Genomic DNA, 23,058 nt, shown 5'->3' on the forward strand with positions numbered 1-23,058 from the left:
TCTAAATGTGAGACAAGATTCCATCAAAATCCTAGAGAAGAACACAGGCAACACCCTTTTTGAACTCGGCCATAGTAACTTCTTGCAAGATACATCCACGAAGGCAAAAGAAACAAAAGCAAAAATGAACTATTGGGACTTCATCAAGATAAGAAGCTTTTGCACAGCAAAGGATACAGTCAACAAAACTCAAAGACAACCTACAGAATGGGAGAAGATATTTGCAAATGACATATCAGATAAAGGGCTAGTTTCCAAGATCTATAAAGAACTTATTAAACTCAACACCAAAGAAACAAACAATCCAATCATGAAATGGGCAAAAGACATGAACAGAAATCTCACAGAGGAAGACATAGACATGGCCAACATGCATATGAGAAAATGCTCTGCATCACTTGCCATCAGGGAAATACAAATCAAAACTACAATGAGATACCACCTCACACCAGTGAGAATGGGGAAAATTAACAAGGCAGGAAACAACAAATGTTGGAGAGGATGCGGAGAAAAGGGAACCCTCTTACACTGTTGGTGGGAATGTGAACTGGTGCAGCCACTCTGGAAAACTGTGTGGAGGTTCCTCAAACAGTTAAAAATATACCTGCCCTACGACCCAGCAATTGCACTGTTGGGGATTTACCCCAAAGATACAAATGCAATGAAACGCCGGGACACCTGCACCCCGATGTTTCTAGCAGCAATGGCCACGATAGCCAAACTGTGGAAGGAGCCTCGGTGTCCAACGAAAGATGAATGGATAAAGAAGATGTGGTTTATGTATACAATGGAATATTACTCAGCTATTAGAAATGACAAATACCCACCATTTGCTTCAACGTGGATGGAACTGGAGGGTATTATGCTGAGTGAAGTAAGTCAGTCGGAGAAGGACAAACATTATATGTTCTCATTCATTTGGGAAATATAAATAATAGTGAAAGGGAAAATAAGGGAAGGGAGAAGAAATGTGTGGGAAATATCAGAAAGGGAGACAGAACGTAAAGACTGCTAACTCTGGGAAACGAACTAGGGGTGGTAGAAGGGGAGGAGGGCGGGGGGTGGGAGTGAATGGGTGACGGGCACTGGGTGTTATTCTGTATGTTAGTAAATTGAACACCAATAAAAAAAAAATAAATAAAAAAAAAAAAATCCACCTAGTAACACAATAGTGAAAACCTGAATGCTTTCTCCCTAAGATCAGAAACAATACAAAAATGTTCATTCTTTCTAATTCTAGTCAATATTACACTGGATTTTTTTTGTATTGTGAAGTCAATAAGGCAAGAAAAAAAATAAGAGGCATTAGGATTAGAAAGGAAAAATTATAACTATCTCTCTTTTTTGATGACACAATCTTACATACAGAAAATTCAAAGAAGTCTACTAAAAATATTAGAACTAATAAATGAGTTTAGGCAAGTTTCAGTATATAATATCAATACACAAAAATCAATTCTATTTCTGGAAACTGGCAATGAACAATCAGAAAATAAAATTTTAAAAAGAATTCTATTTATAATAGCATTAAAAAGAATAAAATACAGAGGAATGCATTTTTAAAAGAAGCACAAGATTTATATAATAAAACTTTAATACATTGCCTAAAGACAATCAAAGACCTAAATAAATGGGGAAACATCCCATGTTCAAGGATCAGAAGACTTAATATTGCTGAGATAACAATACTTCCCAAATAGATATATAAATTCAACTCAGACTTCATTAATATTCTACCTGGCTTTTTGAAGAAATTGACCAGTTATCCTTAAATGCATTTGGAGGTACAAGAAACCAAGAATAGTCAAAACAATTTTGAAAAGAAAAAAAATAAATGATTCACACTTCCTAATTTCCAAATATACATCAATGGAAAAGAGTCAAGTTTCCAGAAATAAATTCTTATGCTTATGGCCATTTTGCTTTTCACAAGAGTGTCAAAACAGTTCAATGGGGGAAAGGACAGCCTCTTTAACAAATTGTGCTGAGACACCTGGATATCGACATGGCAAAGGAGTAAAGTTGTCCCTGTTCCTCCCATCATACTGAATAATTAACTCAAAGTGGATTCACAGACTTAAGAATAAGAGCTAAAATTATAAAGCTTTCATAAGAAAATATAGTAGTAAATCTTTAGGACTTTAAGTTAGGAAAAGTCTTCTTAGATGTAATACTCATGTCATAGGTAACTAAAGAAAAAATATATAAATCCTAACTTAGTAAAATTAAAAACATTTGTGCATCAGTGGACATAATCAAGATAGTTGAAAGAATACAAGAATGAAAGTATTTGTAAATCATATTTCTGATGAGGGATTTGTGTCTAAAAAGTGTAAAGAACTCTTAAAATTCAATAAAAGGATAAATAACCCAATTTAAAATTGAGCAAAAAATATGACTAGACATTTCTGCAAAGATATACAGATGGTCAATGAGCACATTTAAAATGCGCATTATATTAGTATCAGGGAAATGCAAATCAAAACCACAATGAGACACCACTTCATCTCAATAAAATGGTTATTATCAAAATGATAAAAAAGTGTTGGTGAGGATATGAAGAAATTAGAATCCTCTATACACTGTTGATGGTAATGTCAAATTGTGCAGCCTTTTGGAAATGTGCCTAGGAATTCTTCAGTTAGTCAAACATCGAATTATCATATGATTGCTCATATCAATTGATTGTATGAGCAATTCTATTTCTAGGTATCTACCCAAGAAATATGAAAACCTATGTCCATTTAAAAAGATGTATATAAATACTCATAGTAGCATTATTTATATATCCAAAAAGTGTGGTAAGGACATAAAAGATCTCTACCTTAATACTACATACTACAGTATTATTAACCACAATGTCAATTATATATTCAAGACTTTTAAATATCTCACATGCCCATCATGTTAAAGAAGACTGGGTAGGACATGCGGAATGCTTCCTTCACAGTTCAAGGGTTATAACGATGTAGTTTAGAAGGCAGTTTCATGTATATACAGAGTATAACATTTAAAAATAAATAGATTATGGATTTCCAGTTTTAAAAAGCAGTTGAATAACTGCACCCAATGATTTCTCTAGTAACATCACAGTATAATATATTAATATGGTAAGATACACCAAGATGACTTTTCACAACAAGGAAACTTAGCACGGATAGACATTGCTGGAATCTGAGAGAGATTTATTTTGACTGTAATAATGCTTCAATGCTATTAAAAATAAAATCAGTGACCCACCCTTGTTAGAATAAAATGCTACTGCCTGGTTGAAAGGACCCAGGCACACTAGTTCCCACCTGTACACTGTTCCTTTTAAATTATCTTTGACCACTTAAGTTAGTAGCCCTTGTCTGCCTTTGTAGATACTAATTTTGAGACAGGTAGAGTGTGTTTTCTGTCTCACTATTGTCTGGACTCGTGTGTTAATTTAGGGGCTATAGATACTGGAAAATAACTGGACAAGCAGTGGTAAGAGGGAATTATCTGCAGGAGATGGTTCAGGGGTGGGAGAGTGGTGGAGTAGTCTTCATTTGTCATAGAAATGTTGGGCAGATCAGAAAAACAGAAGGCAGAGCTACTTCTCTGTTCAGAGTATCAGAAAGCTAGAGACCCGATGGTAAGAAAACATCCATTCTGTTTTAGGTAAGGTCATAGGAACTCTGTAAGGAAAAAAGAAAGAAAAGAAAACCTTTTGGATACTCAGAATAGGACTACAAATTATGCACACAATTCTGCTTTCAAGCTGTAGTGTATAGAAAGATTTATTCAACTAGTTTGTGGTTAACATCAAATCTTCAAAACTGTCAAAGTAGGATCAATCAATATAAAAGAGTTATCATCTTGATAACTCAAAGGGGAAAATATATTTCTGACTTATCCCTCTTCAGTCCCAATGCGATGTGAGACTATAAGATTTTATAAAATAGGTAGAAACTCATAAAGTGAAACAGGTTGGAAATTTTAGCATGTTTTTGAAAGGTAAGATATTAGTGAAAAAACTAAAACATACTGCCATTTTCTTAATCTTTGATTACTGAAAATCTGGCAGTCATTAATTTTATGAAAATTTTGAGTTGAACTTAGCAGTTCAGTACATGTTTATATAACTTCCATGACTCAAAGAACATTAGCCAAAAATCTGCAAAATCATCACTAAATCACAAAATTGTTGTCTTGTATTTCTTTCAACAATTCTATAAACTGCAATGAGTCATAGCAGCTAAACATGTATGCTAAAAGATATTAACAGTTGTGCCATAACACTCGTCAGAGTGAGCTTCAAAACCAAGCACAAATAGTTTTAATATCATAAAGCATAAGAAAAAAATAATTCTGCTTTAAAATTCTAATAAATCAGAGTTGTTTTTTCTAACATAGTTGGTGTATCAATCATCATGAAAGGAACTAAATTTTCTGTTTTTTGCTGAAACTCTTCTTTCATAGCCATAAAAGATTTAAAAATGCCTATGCCACTAGTTCTTTTTTTAGTTTGAAACTTGATGTTTCTTCCTATATTTGGAAATCCTTTGAGAAAAAAAAAATGTACCCAAAATAGTAATTAATCAGTGTCTCTCACATTGCGTAAGGCATCCAATCTACAAAAAGTACTTGTAATTCTCAAAATTTTTAAAAATATTTTATTTATTTATTCATGAGACAGAGAGAGAGAGAGAGAGAGAGAGGCAGAGACACAGGCAGAGGGAGAAGCAGGCTCCATGCAGGGAGCCCGACATGGAATTCAATCCCAGGTCTCCAGGATCAGGCCCTGGGCTGAAGGTGGTGCTAAACCACTGAGCCACCTGGTCTGCCCTGTAATTCTTAAAGTTTAAGATCAACTAATATTTACTATTGTTAAAAAGCTCTTGTAATACTATGGGCAATTGTTTGGTGGCTTAATTGAAGATCTTTTACTTATTGCACAATATTCCTTTTAATCTTTTCTTCATTATTTTTTTAACATTTCCACAATTTGAAATGATATATTTTATTATCTTCCCATCTAAATTTATTCTATGTTTATAACCCATGTTGTTTGGACCGCCCAGGTGGCTCATCCGTTTAGCGCCAACCTGAGTCCAGGGCCTGATCCTGGAGACCTGGAATAGAGTCTCGTGTCAGGCTCCCTGCATGGAGCCTGCTTTTTCCTCTGCCTGTGTCTCTGCCTCTCTCTGTGTGTGTGTCTCATGAATAAATAAATAAAATCTTAAAAAAATAATAATCCGTTGTTCAATAGCTGTCCAAAAATATAAGCCCAGATCCTATTAAAAATCATTTTTTAATTCTTAGAACAGTTGACTCTGATTTCAGGCGACTAATTTCATTGATTCTTCTACTGTTTAGAGAAACTGTTTATCAAATTCACTATGTATTTTCTGAGAATATTTCTTGATAATGAAAAATGTTCTGGTTGTAGTACTAGTTTCTCCATTTCTATTCAACTAGGTTTCAGTAATATACTTTCATTTTAAATTTGATAATTTGCCCATATGAACTTTTTAAACTAGAAAAATAATTTAATTTTGTTTTGTTTAAATAATACTATATATTTAAATTTAATTGCCAGTTATGGCTTACATAGTTATTACTGTAACATGTCATACACATAAACTGCTAAACAAATACACTACAATATTATGTCAGTACACAGAAGAAATCACTTGAACTGGGTCAATCTATTGCTACTGCTTTCACTGATTTGTTTATGAGTAATACTAAAAATGACACAGGCACTGATCACATGCTCTACAATACAACATTTAACAGGATGCAAGATTTTAAATAAATATATAATTTTGTGTTTAATGGGGAAATGTCTTTATACTGCCTCAAGTTCAAATATTCAATTAAGTTAATTACAATTAAATACAATTCAAAATTTTGTTCTGGTTACAGAATGAATAAGGTACAGCACAGGGAATAGAGTCAATGGTGGTATAATAGTGTTGTATGATGACAGATGGTAGTTGGACTTGTGGTGAGTATAGCATAATGTATAGACTTATCTAATCACTATGTTGAACACCTGAAACTATTGCAACATTGTGTGTCAACTATACTCCAATTTAAAAAAAAAGGATTTTTTTTCCTAAATGGCACCAGCCACATTTCATGTATTTACTGGCCATGTACATTTTATTAAAAGCCATAATAGAAAAGAACTCCAATCTTATTTCTTAGCCTGAGATAGTAAAATTTCATTGAAAAGTTTTGTAGCAAACTACTGATCTTGACACTGTTAAAAGTGTTCCCATGTTCAAAGAAAAAAGCACAAGCAAAATGCTCAAGTGTTTCTTGAGCTAGTAACAGTAAATCACTGCAACCTTATTTTCAAGATATTGCAGGTACAGTAAATTAGGCCTGAGATGTGGAAAGAAACAATTGCTAATAAGGATGGGTGATAAGGATGGCAAGATAGCTATTGATTGTCTACTGACAACACACACCAAAAATACAGGAAGAGTTTAGCGACCATTTTTACTTTCAAAATACAATTAATTTTGTTTTTCCAGTTGTAACAGTTTTATTCTAAGAATTATGCATGTTATGGCATCAGTTTAAAGTAAATGGATGTGGCAACTTGCAATGACTGGGCCCCAGAGGAAAAGCAGCTCTGAAAGTGAAGAGACTATCAGGCTTGATGCTTATGTACAAGCTCCTTTGTTATGACAAAGGTTACATCTCATGATCTCAGGATCCCTATTTCCACAAAATTTTAAGTTTTAAGACACCTTCACATAAAGCTGTCTTTCTGACATTGGAAGCTATCCTCTTGCTAATGCTAGTTTATTTGATTTCTTGAGAATAAATTGTGCTGGTTTTCTTAAAGTCATCTCTATTGCTTTTAATTCATAGACATGAATAGCTCTAGTGTTTTCCCTGGATTCCAGGGAAATGAACATTCTAATGTTCATGGACCATTCCATGAACATCAACATCTACAATATCATCATCATCACATCATTGTCATCATCAAATTTGGGGAATCCTCTAGAGAACATCTTCCTAAAGGTTAGAATGTATCAGGTAGACATAAAAATGGTTGTTTTTAATATGTTCATTTCTTAGTTGTGGCTATTTAGTCACTTCCTTCCATTTTGACAATATGGATTCCTAATTCACTCCACCAAATTCTACCTGTTAGAGTTAGGCTCGGTTATTTTCTTCTAGTGTTGAAGAGAAGGCTGATGTAATAAAAATATCTGTAAAAGAATACTTAAAGGATATGAACTAACGTAGAGTCCTCTGGTACTAGTGTGTCTTGGGCATCCCAGATAACTGAGAAATTGAATTTCCAACCCAAATGTCAACTCTTTGTGAGAGCACAGTCATGCAAGTGTTCTTTCTCATTTATAGACATGGAAGGCCTAAACTGCAGTTCATGTAGATAAAGAAAGATATTTCTATAATCATTCTTCTAAATATATACTAATAAAGCTTAACTGAAAAAGATTAATGACTACTCCTATATATTTTTATTACCAGATTTTTTTTCTCTTTCACTTGAACACAGATTGTATTAGGAAAACTAACCTTAATATCATCTCTCTGAGAGTTTTCCTTTAAGATTTGATTAAAAACATTTATTCAATTTAATATTTTAAAGCATTAAATTTCTGAGAGTTTAATGTAATTAATATTAAAATTAATATCTCATTTGGTATCTTTAGTTTTTTTTTTATCTTTAGGTTTTTAAGTCATCAGTGATTTCATTGCTATACAGGTGTATATATATAGAGAGAGGGGGCACCTCTGTGGTGCAGTTGGTTAAGGGACCAACTCTTGGTTTCAGTTTAGATCATGGTATCAGCATTGTGAGATTAAGCCCTGCGTTGGGCTTCCTGCTCTGGAGGGAGTCTGCTTCCTCTTTCCCATTCCCTTTGCCTTTCCCCCTACTCCTCACTCTCTAAAATAAATAAACAAATATTTAAAAAGATTTAATATATATATTTATATTATTTATATATTTGTATATATATTTATATTATTTGTATATATATTTATATATATATATATCTGTAAAGAAAACAGTGGAGGCTTTTGTTACAGGATATTAAGATTTGTCTTAATAGGTTGGACTTTGGCTTTTTTCCCTTTGCTTTCCTAAAATTCTATAGTTCTTATGAGTCATATCATATGCATTATTTTTATAAGAGAAAAAAACTTACTAAAATTACAATGGTTAATACTTATGGAGAGGAAGAACAATTAAAAAATGGAAATTTTTCTTCTATTTAAGCATAAATTCTGAGCATAAAATGTCAAAGTAAACCTCACATGTTCATAAAAAGGCCATTAATTAAACAACCACTAATAAACTGGTCATTAATTAAAAGATTATATATAATATATGGGTGGAACTGGATTCATGATGCAGTTTATCTTTTCAGCACTACAAGTGAGTAACCTAGAATGCTTTTTAATAATCTACAATCAGGATCAAATCATATATCAAACAAATTCAATTGAGTGTCAGATTTTGGCACTGACCATAGGTACATTAGATGTATTTCCAGGCACACAAGCGTTCATATTGAAGGAAATGGTTTCATCTGCTACAGAATTTAACAATTCAACTATTAAACTCCTTAAATAAGGATAGCAGTAAATACATACTGGGAGTTTATCATATGTTGAGTGCTTTACGTAAACAATCTATAAGATATATAATTACACCTCAGTTTACTTATAAAAAGACAGAAGTGTGGAGAGGTTAAATAAATCCCCAGTGAGTTACAGATGTATGATTTCATGACACAACCTAGCTTTACATTTAAACATTTTGTTAAACCACATTGTATTGACTCAATAATCTTTATATCCATTATTAATGCTGTTTTCTAATTATTTGGTCTTTATTTAATTGTTTTTGCAATCAATTAAAATGAAGCATAAACTCACAGTGTTCTGAAAACAGTCAAGGGACCTACAAAGGAAACTAATTTATTGTGTAACCTCTAATTAGCTGTAATTACAATATTTAATAAAGGAAACACCTACCTTTAGAGATAATCAAATCTTTTCACTGAACTCCACTAGTGCTATGGTATATACAATAGACTAATAACAATCAAAAGTATTATTCAAATGCTGTCAGGAAACATAAATTATAATTTATTGCCAACCCTGCACTATTCTTCCACTAAAACAGATTTAATATAGAAACTGGGTATAAGAAAAATAAATTGTGTAACCATTCATAATTTAATTCCCATTAAGGTAGCATACATATCTTTTTCTTATAGGACACACTCACTCATGTATGTGCATACACATGCAAACACATTCACTCATCTGGAAAGTTCTTTACTTATAAAACTGTTAAGGAATTTCTCTGAATACAGGAGGTCAATAAAAGTCCTCACCAGTATGCATTAGACATTTACCAACTGCCACCGGCAATAATATCACAGCAAAAAGACCTTGAATTATTTTAGATATGACCTCTTTACGACTAAGACATTTAGTATTAATGTTTAATCTAGTCATATGTTTAAAAGGAATATTTTTGAAGAATCTATTATATTCAGTTTGGAATTATCAACACCTATGAGCAAACTCTAAAGTTTACTTTGTCTTTTTTTCCAATCTATGTCAGGCAGGGGAAGGGTATAAAAAAGAAAGGATGCTTTATGAGTTCTGTTTGCTACTTGTGAATATGTATGATGAAGTAATAAGATCACTGACTATTAGAAGGGCCAATGGCCCTACATTTTGCTTGCTGTCAAGGGGGAAAAACTATTCTGTTTGTAAATGAAAGTCTAAACATCTAGGATGGCAGCAGCAGTAAGTAATAGTAAACCTACTTTGCTTTATGATATAATGAAAGAACCAATTTAACTACCATATGATATGTTTAATCACCTCTTAATATTAAAGAACAAAGTGGTATTACTGCCATTAGCATTTTTGGAAAAGGAATAGGAAAACAAATGAACAAAAGAATATTCAGCTGACCAAAGATGCTAATTAGTTGAAAGTGCATTCGGAACAACAAAAAAATAGCTCCTCCCCCATAAAAGCATAATGGTGCATGAAAAATTAGGAACGTTAACTGCCAAGGATGTTCTGGATTAAATACAAGCTTCACAGTATTCAATCTGTAATTAATTGACAACCTAAAAAGATAATATGCTTTTGTTGATAATCTAAAGTTGGATTCCCCCCCCAACCAAAAAAACTCCACTAAGCATGATTAATAGAGATTTCTCAGCCACAATGCCAAGTAACAGAATTTTCTCAAAGAATTTACAAAGCAGAAAAGCTAGGTTTTTTTGTTTTTACATTTGTTTTAGAAATACCAAACGATACTTTTATATTACAATTTATATAAGAAAAGAGGAATTTTCATTTTTATTATTTTTTATCTGAGAAATAAAACATTACAAGTTTTAAATAACAATTTTTATATTTATCTTAGCCCATATTTTTATGTTCAAAAATATGCCTTTCTCAAATCCCTTTCAAATTGTTGCCTAACCAGTGGCTATAAACTCTTACAGTGACAACTATTATCCATTATCCAGTACTTGACATGCCAGCTCAACATTGCTATATTAACTGACTTTTGAGTTTTCTCACTCCCTGTGGGGCCCTCTCTCCTAAGATTGATGAGGTGCAACGTGGTGTTTGAGCTGCCATGCTGACTTGACAAACAGCAAGAGTGGTTCCTGCATAGAGTGGAGGAGGGAAGGAAAAAGAGAGACAGAACCACAGTGTATCCTGGGATGACAACAGCCTCATGCACTTGCCTTTCAAGGCAATTAAAACATTGTTTCCCAGATTTTACACTTCACTCAAACACAAAACTTCTTTCTTCAATTAAAGTGCCCCAAAGGTTCATTGGTACATATTGAAAATTAGAGAGGGATTAAACTTTTGTCCCTCAGATATTTTAGAGAAGCTAAGATTAAAGTTGCTGCTCTTTCCAAGTTTAAATACGTTAAAATTCTAATCACTTCTTATAATTCCCAAAATGGTGTTATCGCTTACTTTTTAACTATTGAATTCACTCTGGCAGAGCTAAGGTAATAAAACCCATCATAGTCTAATTTTCAGACAGCTTGATAGAACCAATGTTCTTAGTATAGATAAAGTGTAATGAAGCACTTTCTTTCCCATAGGAAAGTCTTTGACTCATATGCTTTGATGCCAACTAGCCTTCACATCTGCTGTTTCACCATTGATAGCTGTAACTTGGCATGCTAAACTAGTGTCTGCTGAAGCAACTTTACTCAAAGGCACCATTTTATTTCTTGCAATGGGAACATAGTAAAATGGTGTTGGTTTCCTGTAGGCCTTATGCAAATCCCTGTAATAAACATAGGATCAGGCCTCACATACAATAAATTGTGTGTTAGATGAGAATGTGGGAGGGAGACAATCTCCTTGAGTGAAAATAACCCCCTTAATATGCCAATAAATTAAATGCATTATAAATAATTGGCTTAAACATTCGCTTCAAACATGACTAATATAAAAACCATATTAGATACTAATAAAAATATAATACTTTAAAACACCAACCTTATTTTATTGAATAAAACACATTGCTGCTTAACCTAATGTCAACATTAATCCATTACCTACAACCAATATCTTAAAACTGTTAATGAAGAAAAAAAATACTTGGGAGAAAAAGAGAATGGCTACAAAAATCTTTGCTGAGGTACTTTTGATTTCTAAAAAAGCTGTTTAGTGAAAAATGAAGAAAACATCAACTTGGACAGATGAAAATTTCAGTAACAGTATTAATCACTAATCTAAACCAGGTACACTGGTGTCCAATCACATAAAACTTTTAGGTTTTGTTTCATTCAAGTATGCAGAAAAATCAAAACAATAAACCAGATTGTACACAAACGAATATATGAAACAAAAAAAAATCAAAATAAAGTTTCTATTTATTCTATATAAGCACTGAGTTATTACGTAGTAACTTGCAAACAAGTTAGCAAGAACAGTTTCTGGCTTGGAAGCTCAAGTATATCAGGTTTTCCATCACCCACATTAGAGCAGAATGCCATGTTTGAGGAGCATATGGTTTCAGTTTAGATACACAGAGGGATAATGAGGAATTACAAATTAACTCGAAAAAGATATCAATTAGAATTGTATGATAATTTTTTCCATCAGTTATTATAGGTGCATTTTCTTTCCACGAGGAAAAAGTGGCAGTAGTTCACCAAATACTACAGAACAGTCACTAAGCTCTGGAAACTACATGAGTCCAAATCCCAATCTGTTGAGCAGAATCTAACTCGATATATATATAAGTATAGAATAAGGTACTTCATTTCTTCTTAATCTGGTCCTCAAAATGTAAACACAGAAGTCATATATACAATCCTTCCAAGACTTTAATATGCCTGCTTAATGGGTCTCTAATTTCTCCTCTTTCCACCATGGTAGAAGCACCTGCAATAAAGGCTTACAAAGAAAAGGTGAATGTATCCATTCCCTAGGTCCCATAGAATATATATTTTCTCAACATTTACTTGGAGATACAAAAATCAGGATTAACTGCCCCCACACCCTATAATTCCCTGAGAAAGGAGAAAGCTTTCATTCTGCTACTTGGCAATTCTCATGCCCAACAACTGGAGACTTCCAGGAATGGTGTCAGAAATGAAGATTTAATTAGATTATTCACTTTCAGCAGATCTCTTTTGAAAAAAGGCTTTAAACACAACCCAGGTAAATAATTTGAAAGGAGTAGGGGTATGGTCAACAGATTTATCATCATTTTAGACCTCTGTCTGATATTTTGTAAAGTCTGGGTTTCAGAGAAGAACTCCGAATTAATATGAAGGAAAAAGAAATCAAATTATTTATTAACGATTGATGGCAATAATGAAGGATTGTTTATATTTCAAATTAATTTAATTCTTCCTGCACACTGGGATCACCAGAAGAGGTTATATTAAAAAAAAAAAAAACCCTCAGACGCCTAGAATCCCACCTGAAGATATTTTTAATTACTTAGCCTAGAGAGGCGTCTGGGCCTCAGTATTCTCTCAAAGCCCTCAAGTGATTTTTAACGTTCTAATGTGCATACAGGTTGAAACTACTGATTTAAAGAAATGGATATTTTAAAGATTTTAAAAATTTACTGGATGATATACCAAATAGGACAAAATAATGTCTCTATCCCTTGAGAAAGAAAAACTGATGCAAAAACAAGACTATCTTCTTGCTTGTCAGACAAGACCATATTCCCATATAACATCCATGCTATCCAGTCCCACTGGTTGCAGCATACCCACAATCTACTATTTTGATGCATAAAAGACTGGCCCCATAAGTTGAAGTAGTGCTTTCACTGATAAAATAGTATCAGTAACTTTGCTGAGCTATAGTCTAGAATTTATGATGCATACATAGAGAGGTACAACCTATCAACAAATAAAAGATTTTAGTCACAAAATTTTGACACCAATATACATATTACTCTTCAATTTTTCAATTAGTTTCTGGGTAGAGACAATACCTGCCAGGTGAGACTCAAAGCTGAAATCTGAGATCTAAATTACTGAGGAGAAAAGGTCAGTGTAATTACTGAGCATAAATTGACTCCGAATAAATAAAAATGACTTGAAAGCAAAACTTTATGGCAAGTTAAACACAGTGACTCTTATACAAGCAATTATTTAAGAAAGAATCTCTGTAATTACTGAGGTAGCATAACGAATTTCTAATTATTATATTGTCAAAGAATCCTGCCTGGATTGTAGCAGAAAATGAATAGAAATATAATAGTAAATTGGGTACACAACGAAAGACATACCCAATTTCTATCCATGTGCAGATAAATAGTTATTAAACCCTTTCTTTATGATGACCTTACTTAACTGGGGATTTGCCACATAGAATATCAAAGGCATTTAAATAATAATTTCTGGAGATCTAATGTACAGCATTGTGATTGTAGTCAGCAATACTGTATTATAAACGTCAGTCACTAAGAGACTAGATTTTAATTGTTCTTACTACAAAAAGGAAATGATAATTATGTGATGTGATGGAGGGGTTAGCTAATGCTACAGTGACAATCATATTGCAATATATACATTTATCAAATCAGCATGTACCCCTAAACTTACACAAGTTGATATGTCAATATTTCAATTAAAAGAAATAAAAGGAGTTCAAAAGTCAGTTCAGATTATCTTTCTCATCTTTGCAAACTATTTTAGGCCAATTTTATGTATACACAAATGAAACTTTCAAAATGTTTTACCACCAATATAGGAAGAGGAAACTAAACACTCGTTTTGGAAAATCCTTTTTCAATGTGAAAACTATAGTTGCCATTCTGAAAATTTACTTCTCCAATGTGTAAGTCTCTTCATAGTAAATATATCATACCTTCAGGACTACTGTTCTTCTAAATAAAAACAACAAACAAAAATTATGTTTCACATAAATAAGGAAAAAACATGAGAAATATCTAATGAATGGTATATGTTTCTAAATCCATTTATTATGTATATGCAGGAAACTGCCAATTTTTTTACATTCTATCTCTCAACTCAAAAATTACTTACGTTCTTTTGGCATTTAAGAAGCAAAAATCACTCGAGCTTTCAAAAAATCATTACAGGCATGCCACACAAGCAATTCAGGCTTAAAAACCTATACTGTCACCCTAGCATAATTTAATTTTAAAAGACCATTGAACTGATAAGCTCAGAATAAGAAGCAGATTATCAAGAACATGTGATAGCTATAACTGCCCCAATGGCTTAAAGCAAATGTTTTAGAAATTTAATATGATCAAGTAGTTGAGGTCATATGGGTGAGCCAAAATGAGTAATGCACTTAGCTCTTCTGAGTAATGGTGGTTATGCCATGATATCTTTAGCTATTACTTTTATTGTTGATACTATGAGTCCCTTGGTTATAGCTTTCATAATTAATAAGTCACTTAACCTCACCATGGCCCAGTTTCCTCATCTGTTAAATGAGCATAATGATAATTGCTTCCTACCTTCCTTAGGGGTTGTGGTAAAGATTAATAACCTGGCATTTAGAATGTACTTTGAGTTCTTCTAAAAAGGGAGATTATGAACAGAGAAAAATAAAACAAAACCTTCTCTGTGGGTAAGTACCAAAAGATAAAATTTTCCCTCCAGATGGATCAATCCACTTGCTTGCATTCCTAACATTATAACCTACACTTCCAAATAAATTGACATTTTATGCAGAGTTAGAATGGAAATGCCATAAAGGGATACGTATTTTGAAAAAACCTTTTCAGTTCTCTATAGATTAGCAAACTTTTCAAGATAATTACACACTCTACCTAAAACCCTCTGTCAAACTTTTCAAGATACTCACACACTCTACCTAAAACCCTTTGTCATAGGTTTTCCATCAACGAATGTGATAGTCATTGTGCCAAGGGTAACTTCACAGAATTAGGTAAAATAAATAAGTTGCTTCCATAAAAATAACTTAAATATGTAACACTGATTTAGGGTCACATGATAGATTACATTGAAATCATTAGAAGAAAATAGGGAAAAGTGAATCTGTGAATGTAGGGAGAAATAATATTTTTAAAGTGTACCCTATAGTAAATTGGAAGATTGAAATGCACTAATAATCTTTTGGACTCAGCCAAAGAAATTCTAGACAAAATTACAATATATTCAAGGTATCAGTTAGTTACATTTAGCTACATAGAATAAGGTAGTATAAGAAAGATACGGAATATTAACAATCATAAGAAAAACAAAGAGAAGGATGAGGAGGAAAGAAATAAGGGGGAAAGAAATAATTTAAAATAACTGAGATGTTTGCAAATAGTACTTAGCAGTGATAAAGTAGAGTTGGAATTTGCATGGTTGGGTGATTTTAAGTGTTTGTAATCTTCAATGTCTCAAGCCAGTAAAATTTCTCTAGATTATTTTGACATGGCACCAGGCCTTAATTAAAGTACAAATTAAGCATGTTGCTGGAGATGCTTCGTTAAGATCTCTGAAAAAAGTCAGGGCAAAGCCTTGTAGATTTTCTCCTCCATTAAAGAGTTTCTATCCCAAAGCAACAATTAGTCGGGAGAGGCACATTTTAAAAAGAACAGAGGGTGTGGGTTTTAGATTATAAATGGATTCAACTGGATACATTTAAAGTCCACAAACGTTTAGCAGAAATGGTATTGGCAAAAGCTCTGTCACCCTGGTGTAAAATAATTTAATTTTAGAAGACCAAAGAACTGATAAGCTCAGAAAAAGTAGCAGATTATCAAGAACATGTGATAACTATAACTGCCCCAATGGCTTAAAGCAAATGTTTTAGAAATTTAATATGATCAAACAGTTGAGGTCATGTGGGTGAGCCAAAATGAGTAATACACTTAGCTCTTCTGAGTAATGGTGGTTATGCCATGGTATCTTTAGCTATTACTTTAATTGTTGGTACTATGAGTCCGTAGGTTATTGTTTTCATAATTCTGTTCAAAAGGTACTAAAGTCTCTGAACTTCCACGCTTCTAAAATAGGACCTACTGACTTGTAAGCTAAATAAAGGTTTATGTTACATGCCACTAAGAGTTTTTCATTGCTTGTTAAGCGACTTGAGGCGTCAATTGTTAACTAATAAAGCCCAAACCACCTGCAAGGCCTCTGTAGGGAACCAGAGATCCAAATGAGAATGATACAGATTCAATCCCTGCTCCCCCACCCTCATGCTATGCTGTATAGTGTAGAAACAGAGGAACCAAGCTGATAGCTAGGGTTAAAAGTTTAGTGAGAACTGAAGTAAAAAGTGCTCAGAGGATAGAAAGGAGGAGTACCTTTCTAGAACTGGGTAGATTTGGGGAGGGGAAGGATCAGGAAAATTTGCCTGGGATAAGTGAAGTATGAATTAGGGCTTAAGGAATAAAGAGAATATAGTCAATTAGGTTGATAGGAAGGACAAGAATGAAAAAAAAATGCATAACAGGCATTGGAGAAGGAGGTGCACCATGTACTGTGGCACAACCCGGGGCTCAACATGAAGCAGTTTGACTATAGTTTGAAGTGCAAGAGCAAGTGGCTATGAAATAAGAAGTGAGTCCATGACATACCTTGTAAACACACTGAGGAGCTAGGTTTATATCCTAAAGCAAAAGGGAGAGGGTAATTTTGGAGGACTTTAAGTCACTCTAGTAACTGCACAGACAACAATAGGAACAAATTGAGAAAAAGAAAAGTTAAATGGTTCTACAAAGCCCTGGTCAGAGATGACATCAGTCCTGAACCAGGATAGCAATGAAGGAAATGGACATGTAGGAGATTGAACAGACAGGTGTAGGGAAATGCATGGAGATGCAGGATACATGTCTAAGATTTAACACAATTCTTACCATGTAAAAGATGAATGATTAGTAAATACTTCTTGAATAAAAACTTGGTATCTTATAAATGAGCATCCATATCATATAACTGAGAACATAAGATGTGTGGCGATACTGGCTAAAGTAGGACATCTTGATCATTGGTTTAAAAAAAATAGTTAAAATTACGGATAAACACATTTTATATTAAATATTTTATATCTTCCTTTACCAATAATTTTCAATAAATTCCCCCAAAGAATTGCTAAATGAACCTCAATATACCATTCCAAAATACACAGTCTAGGAAAAAGCTTTCATAGTTTCTTTCTATTTCACTTATCAAATTACATCTTCTTCATGACAACAACAGTCAGAAGACTGAAGCAATTTCAATTAGATAAACATGATTTGATTTCTTTTTAAATCTATTTTGAAATGATTTATCCTGCTGTAGGTCACATAATTTACTTGACTATGTTTAAAATCATCCTAAATTCTGAGTATTTTTAATTAGTCACGTTTTCTAGTAATGCTAATATATAACATCTGTCAAGCTTTGCTAAATGGTTAGCATATCATGCAGAGCTTTCATTTGATATTCAAAAAATACTGTGAGAATGGTCTTGTTAGTCATTCCAGTTCAGAGATGAGGAGTCAGAGGTTTATAAGGAACAGTGTTCTATCAAAACACAGCCATCAGGTGGTAGAGCCAGGAATTAAGCTCCAGTTTCTCTGATTTCATAGTTTTTTCTCCCCATTGTTAACAACTATTCTAAATTGTAGCCTTTATATTTTTAGAAGTATTACATGATTATATTAGATATTTCATACTATTTAAATATCCTTTTAATATGTGGAAGAACTTTTTAAAATAACCACAAAAGAGAACATGTATCTCCTTTGATACTATTTTTTTTTTGGGAAGAATAGACTGTATTAATAGATGCAGCAAGCCAGAGGTTTCAGGTAAACCAAACCTAGAGAGAGAATTTGTAGAAATCAGAAAACCTGAGTCATGGGTTACACAGAAATATAGGTGATTCGGCATCATTTTGTAAAATATGACTCACTTTGAAAATCCAAGGATTCTCAAAAGAAACCATAACACCTACAGGCTCTAGCTGAGTTATTTTTGAACATGTCATCTATATGCATTCATTCTTCTAATCTTTATTCTTCAGGGAGAAAAGAATGTGCTTGTTGCTCAGTAACATTCTGTAGTGTTCAGCCCTGGGATCAGACTTCAGTTGTATTACACCAAGTTTCCAGATTCCGAGAAGGAAGTTTTGACAACTCCTTTATTATTTCTCAATAAAATCTCTGGGCCTTCAGCTATTTTATCCTTTACATATGATTAAGAACATATTGGGGATGTCATACAGTTTTCTATTGTTTACATGGAATAACCCTGAAGACTACCATACACTCAATTTTGAGTTATTTTACTGGTCATGGCTTTACATTTATCCTTGGAGAGAATGTATGTGAAGTGTAATGGATATAAGAAGAAAGAACTCTTTTTGAAGACAATATACACAGTAAGCTCAATAAACAAAGTCAAGCATGTTCTTTGGAAAAATACATATTTAATGTTGCAGAATGGCATAACTCTCCGTTTTTGCAATATTGAGAACTTACCCCTTTAAGGCCAGGTATCTTGAGCCAGCTCTTCTTGCTTGTAGTAACAAAACTATACCATTCTTTAAAATAATTTTCTGGAACCGAGCATTCCAGAACAATTAACTAACAGCAGGGTCTTGTTAAATTTGTAAAAACAAGATGGAAATTCCTTTAGAAATCAGTGCCTTAAGGGTGCTTCCTAGAGTGTTTGTATGCATTGCTGTTAATTAAGAAATAAAAGAATGGTATCAAATGTAAATAAGATACACACACTACTCCCTGGTTCATTGCAGATATTCAAAATGAGCATGCAATTACTTCAATTCCAGATTGCTAGGGAATATTTTTTTTTATTTAAAAAAAAATTAAAATACCCGACTGGTGTAAGTGTATAGTTTAACAAGCTAAAATATGAGGTTGAAATTAGTATCATTTAGGGGTACACTAAAATAACTAAAGAAAAATTAAGATTTAATGATTCTTTAAATTCTAATTCTTTCCTAATATCAACAGTAAGAATTCAGTATGTGATCAAGTTACTGACCTAAGGTAATGGTCAGTTTAATGATAATCACTGTGTGGTTTTTATTGCGACTAGTGTAGATTCCAGAAGGCCCTAATTCTACAGAAAGGAAGTCTGTACTGTTGGAAACAGAAAATTGTCCTATGCCAATTTTCTCTTAGTGCTAGTGGTAAGCCTGCATGTAAGAGTGAAAACAAGAGATGAAAGACAAAAAAGAAAAGTCAGTGGCAATGAAGAGTGAAAATGGGGGAAAATGACACTAACACTGCAGAGTAATTGAGCTAAAAAAAATAAAATTAAAAAAATAATTAAATTTTAAAAAGAAAGAAGAGAAAATCAAAAAGACAAAAAAGGGAGAAAATAAGCCTAAAGATAAGAAAAAAGAATTTTTTTTTTCAAAATGATTTTTCAGAGATAAACCTTGATCATAGTATAAAAGAGCTTTGAAACTTAAAATATTTCTTCTGGAAAATAAAAATGAAATGAAAACTCTGATGTATTTTTGAAGCAGAAATAATTCTGGTATCAAATCACTTGCTTTAGGCACTTTGTATTATTTGACAAACTCTTCTTCAAAACTCTCTTGGATACTATAGTAATTTAAATGCATAATAATGCATATTCACTCCCTACAGAGTTAATGACACTGACAATGTGCATTTAGTATTTTCAACAGCTGATTTCCTTTTGAAAAAAAAAAACTGTATAAGAAAAGCTATTTCTATTAATTCTGAATATTCAATTGGGGAAAAATTGATCAATTGCAATTAATATAGTCAAATAGCCCTATCCTGTTCATAATACTTTGCTCATATTCGGTCATCAATAAATTTGATTAAATAATAATGATTTTCCAATTAAATGTAAAATATACATTCAAGCTTTCATCTAGCCACAGGAGAAATTCACTTTGAAAATAATTAAATTATAAGAATTACATAGATTCCTATACATAGATTTGATTAATCATTCAATCTATCTTACTCTTTAGATGTTTAATGTCCTCCAGAACTCTAAAATAAGAGCTGATTTAGTTCTGTAAGAACTTTTACAGTGAAAACTACATATTTCTTTGGCAGAGGTATTTTAAATTGCTTAAAACCCAGTTCCATGATTGTTGATTTAGTCCTCTGTGTCTCCAACTAAACTAGAATCTCCTTTAAAGTGAGAAATAGATGTTATTTGCTCTAGAATACCAACGTGTAGTGCAATTTCTGGTACTCAACAGGTACTGGATGAATGTTTGATGAAAAAATTTATTTTATAGCTTGAGTCACTTATTAAAAAAAAATCTCACTTCGGCATACTTAAACTGCCAATTACATTTGTATCAACGGTGAAGGAAAATGCCAACGCTTAAAATTTTTCCTGACCTACAAAGAAATTTAAAAGACTTGGTAAAATATAAAAAAGATATGAAGTAAGTCTGACTCCAGAAAGTGAAATGTCCCCATTTGAACTACTTTGGCACAGTGAGAAGAGCTGGAGTAAGAAGAAAGGAATAAAAAAGAGGAGGGGAAGGCATTATATATGCCTGGACGTCAGTACAAGCACATTTTGCGTTTCCATTTAAATGCCACAGGGCTGTCCTTCTGGAAACCATTTTAAGCTCAGTAGCCCATTTTCAGACTCTGCTTTACAAAATATTAGATGGATGAATATACGGATAACAAGAATTGTTCCTGTTTTTTTCTATCATTTGCTCTCCTTCCTTTTCTATAGGCTTCTGAACAAGTGAAACTTGTCTCACCTTAACAGAAAGAAATGTATGTATGAGAAATATTCTTACATGTAATTATTCTATTCTTCTGGAAGGGCTAAGCCTTGTGGAGTCTGAATCTACTAGTATTTAATATATATATCAGTAAATATATTAATATAGAACTAATACACTATATTAACATACTCATTTATCATATATTAGTATATGCTATATATTTTTATATTTATATATATATATTTACAAAGATAAAACCTTGTTCAGACAAAATGTTACCTGTGGGCAGATTTTCCTTCGAACAAAAAGGGAATCCTTGTAAAGCAGAGACTCCTTGCCACTTGCAAGTATTAAAATGGTTTACCTTGAATTTAGTTATAGATTTCTCCACTCTCTGAAGTACTCGATTGATTATTCTGCACAAGTAACAGTGTGGCTATACACTTATATTCATTACGAGAGAAAGGTTTGTTTGCACTCTATCATTTTAATATGTAAAATTGTAGAAATGAGAAGGACTTACCTTGAAAAACGTCATGGTTGCACCGTCCTCCACAGCACCGTACTCTATCTTGGTTTGTTTAGCTAAATCATCAGCAGAATCAATAGGGGATTCCATGCGTTCCACTGTCAGAAAGGCGGCTAAGTTAGCAGTATACGAAGAAATGATGATAAGTGTGAAAAACCACCAAATGCCTCCCACTATCCTGGTGGAGAGCGCTTTGGGCATGAGCTCAGAACCTAACAGAGATTGGGGGGAAAAGGTGAAACGAATACAGAGAATTTGATCAGCAGTCAGGTACTTTTGGTCACAGTGGCAGAAGGGAATCACTGTGTAATAAAAGCTTAAATCACAGGTTCACATTTTGCTTTAGTAAGCAAGCCACAACCATTGGGAGAGCAGAGACTTATTTCAGATAATAAAAGTCTCTTAGGACACTCTAAGTATAGTGACAGGAGACTCGAGTTCTACCTGAGACAGTACAAATTAATTAGTTATAACCTTTATAAAAATAACATTGGAAGAGAGAAAAATCTCTCTATAAACTACTTGTACAGTTTTTCATATTCTTGTTAGTTACTTCAGTTTTAGAAGAAATGATTTAAAATATGTTCAAATTCATTTCTTAACAAGGTTTATGTAAAGTTTCATTTTTCATGTGCATGAAAGCTCATAAATTTTGTCTATCTTGCCATTTTAAAAAAGTTATGTTTTATAAAAATACATTTCAATTATACATTCCTTGAGATATGGGGTTTTAGTTCTCAGGTTTATTTTAAAATAAGGTAGTATATTATTTCCTTTTGTATAAACAAATGTCTCCCATCACTATAGTTAGTCTCCACGAGAGAATCAGGATAAGAATATAGAGTTAAGTAGCCACAAATTTATTTTTACATATATATATATAAGTATTTCATAAATATAATACAAACATGGCTGGAGTTGCCTGCTCATGGTATTAATAAGACAATGGGATCTGAGGATTCTATTTTACTTTTGATTATAGTGAATTTTAATTAATTTAGATTACAAAATAAGATCCTAACAATTTTAAAATCAAGACTTACAGTTTTACCACATTGTTTACATTATACATACCATTTACAATCTTAATGTTGAGATGAATACATATCAGCATTGTGATTTTTTTAATAAGAAAAGTATACTAAATTTATAGATATATGTAATATATTGCTAAACACTTTTAATCATTTTGAATCTATAGTCAAGAAAGCATTGGCTACAAATTACTTAATTTTGAATAGGGTTCGAGTAAAATGGAATGAAGCAAAGATGGACTGTATTTGCTGATTTGTTTTATGGCCATATCTTTCAAACAATCACTGGTGCAGTAAGATAACACATCTTTTGGC

General features: G+C 32.7%; 1 protein-coding gene across 7 annotated transcripts in view; it reads right to left on the reverse strand.

The window, feature by feature from the left end:
- The window catches only part of GRIK2 (glutamate ionotropic receptor kainate type subunit 2), a 1,079,206-nt gene that overhangs the window by 101,685 nt on the left and 954,463 nt on the right, over positions 1 to 23,058 (reverse strand). For all 7 annotated transcript variants that reach the window (XM_072831955.1, XM_072831953.1, XM_072831957.1 and 4 more), the window contains one exon: positions 21,704 to 21,921. In XM_072831955.1, the coding sequence (XP_072688056.1) occupies positions 21,704 to 21,921 (218 nt within the window). The remainder of the gene's footprint in view (positions 1 to 21,703; positions 21,922 to 23,058) is intronic.

Source organism: Canis lupus, chromosome 7, assembly GCF_048164855.1.
Source record: "Canis lupus baileyi chromosome 7, mCanLup2.hap1, whole genome shotgun sequence".
NCBI classification, from domain to species: domain Eukaryota; kingdom Metazoa; phylum Chordata; class Mammalia; order Carnivora; family Canidae; genus Canis; species Canis lupus.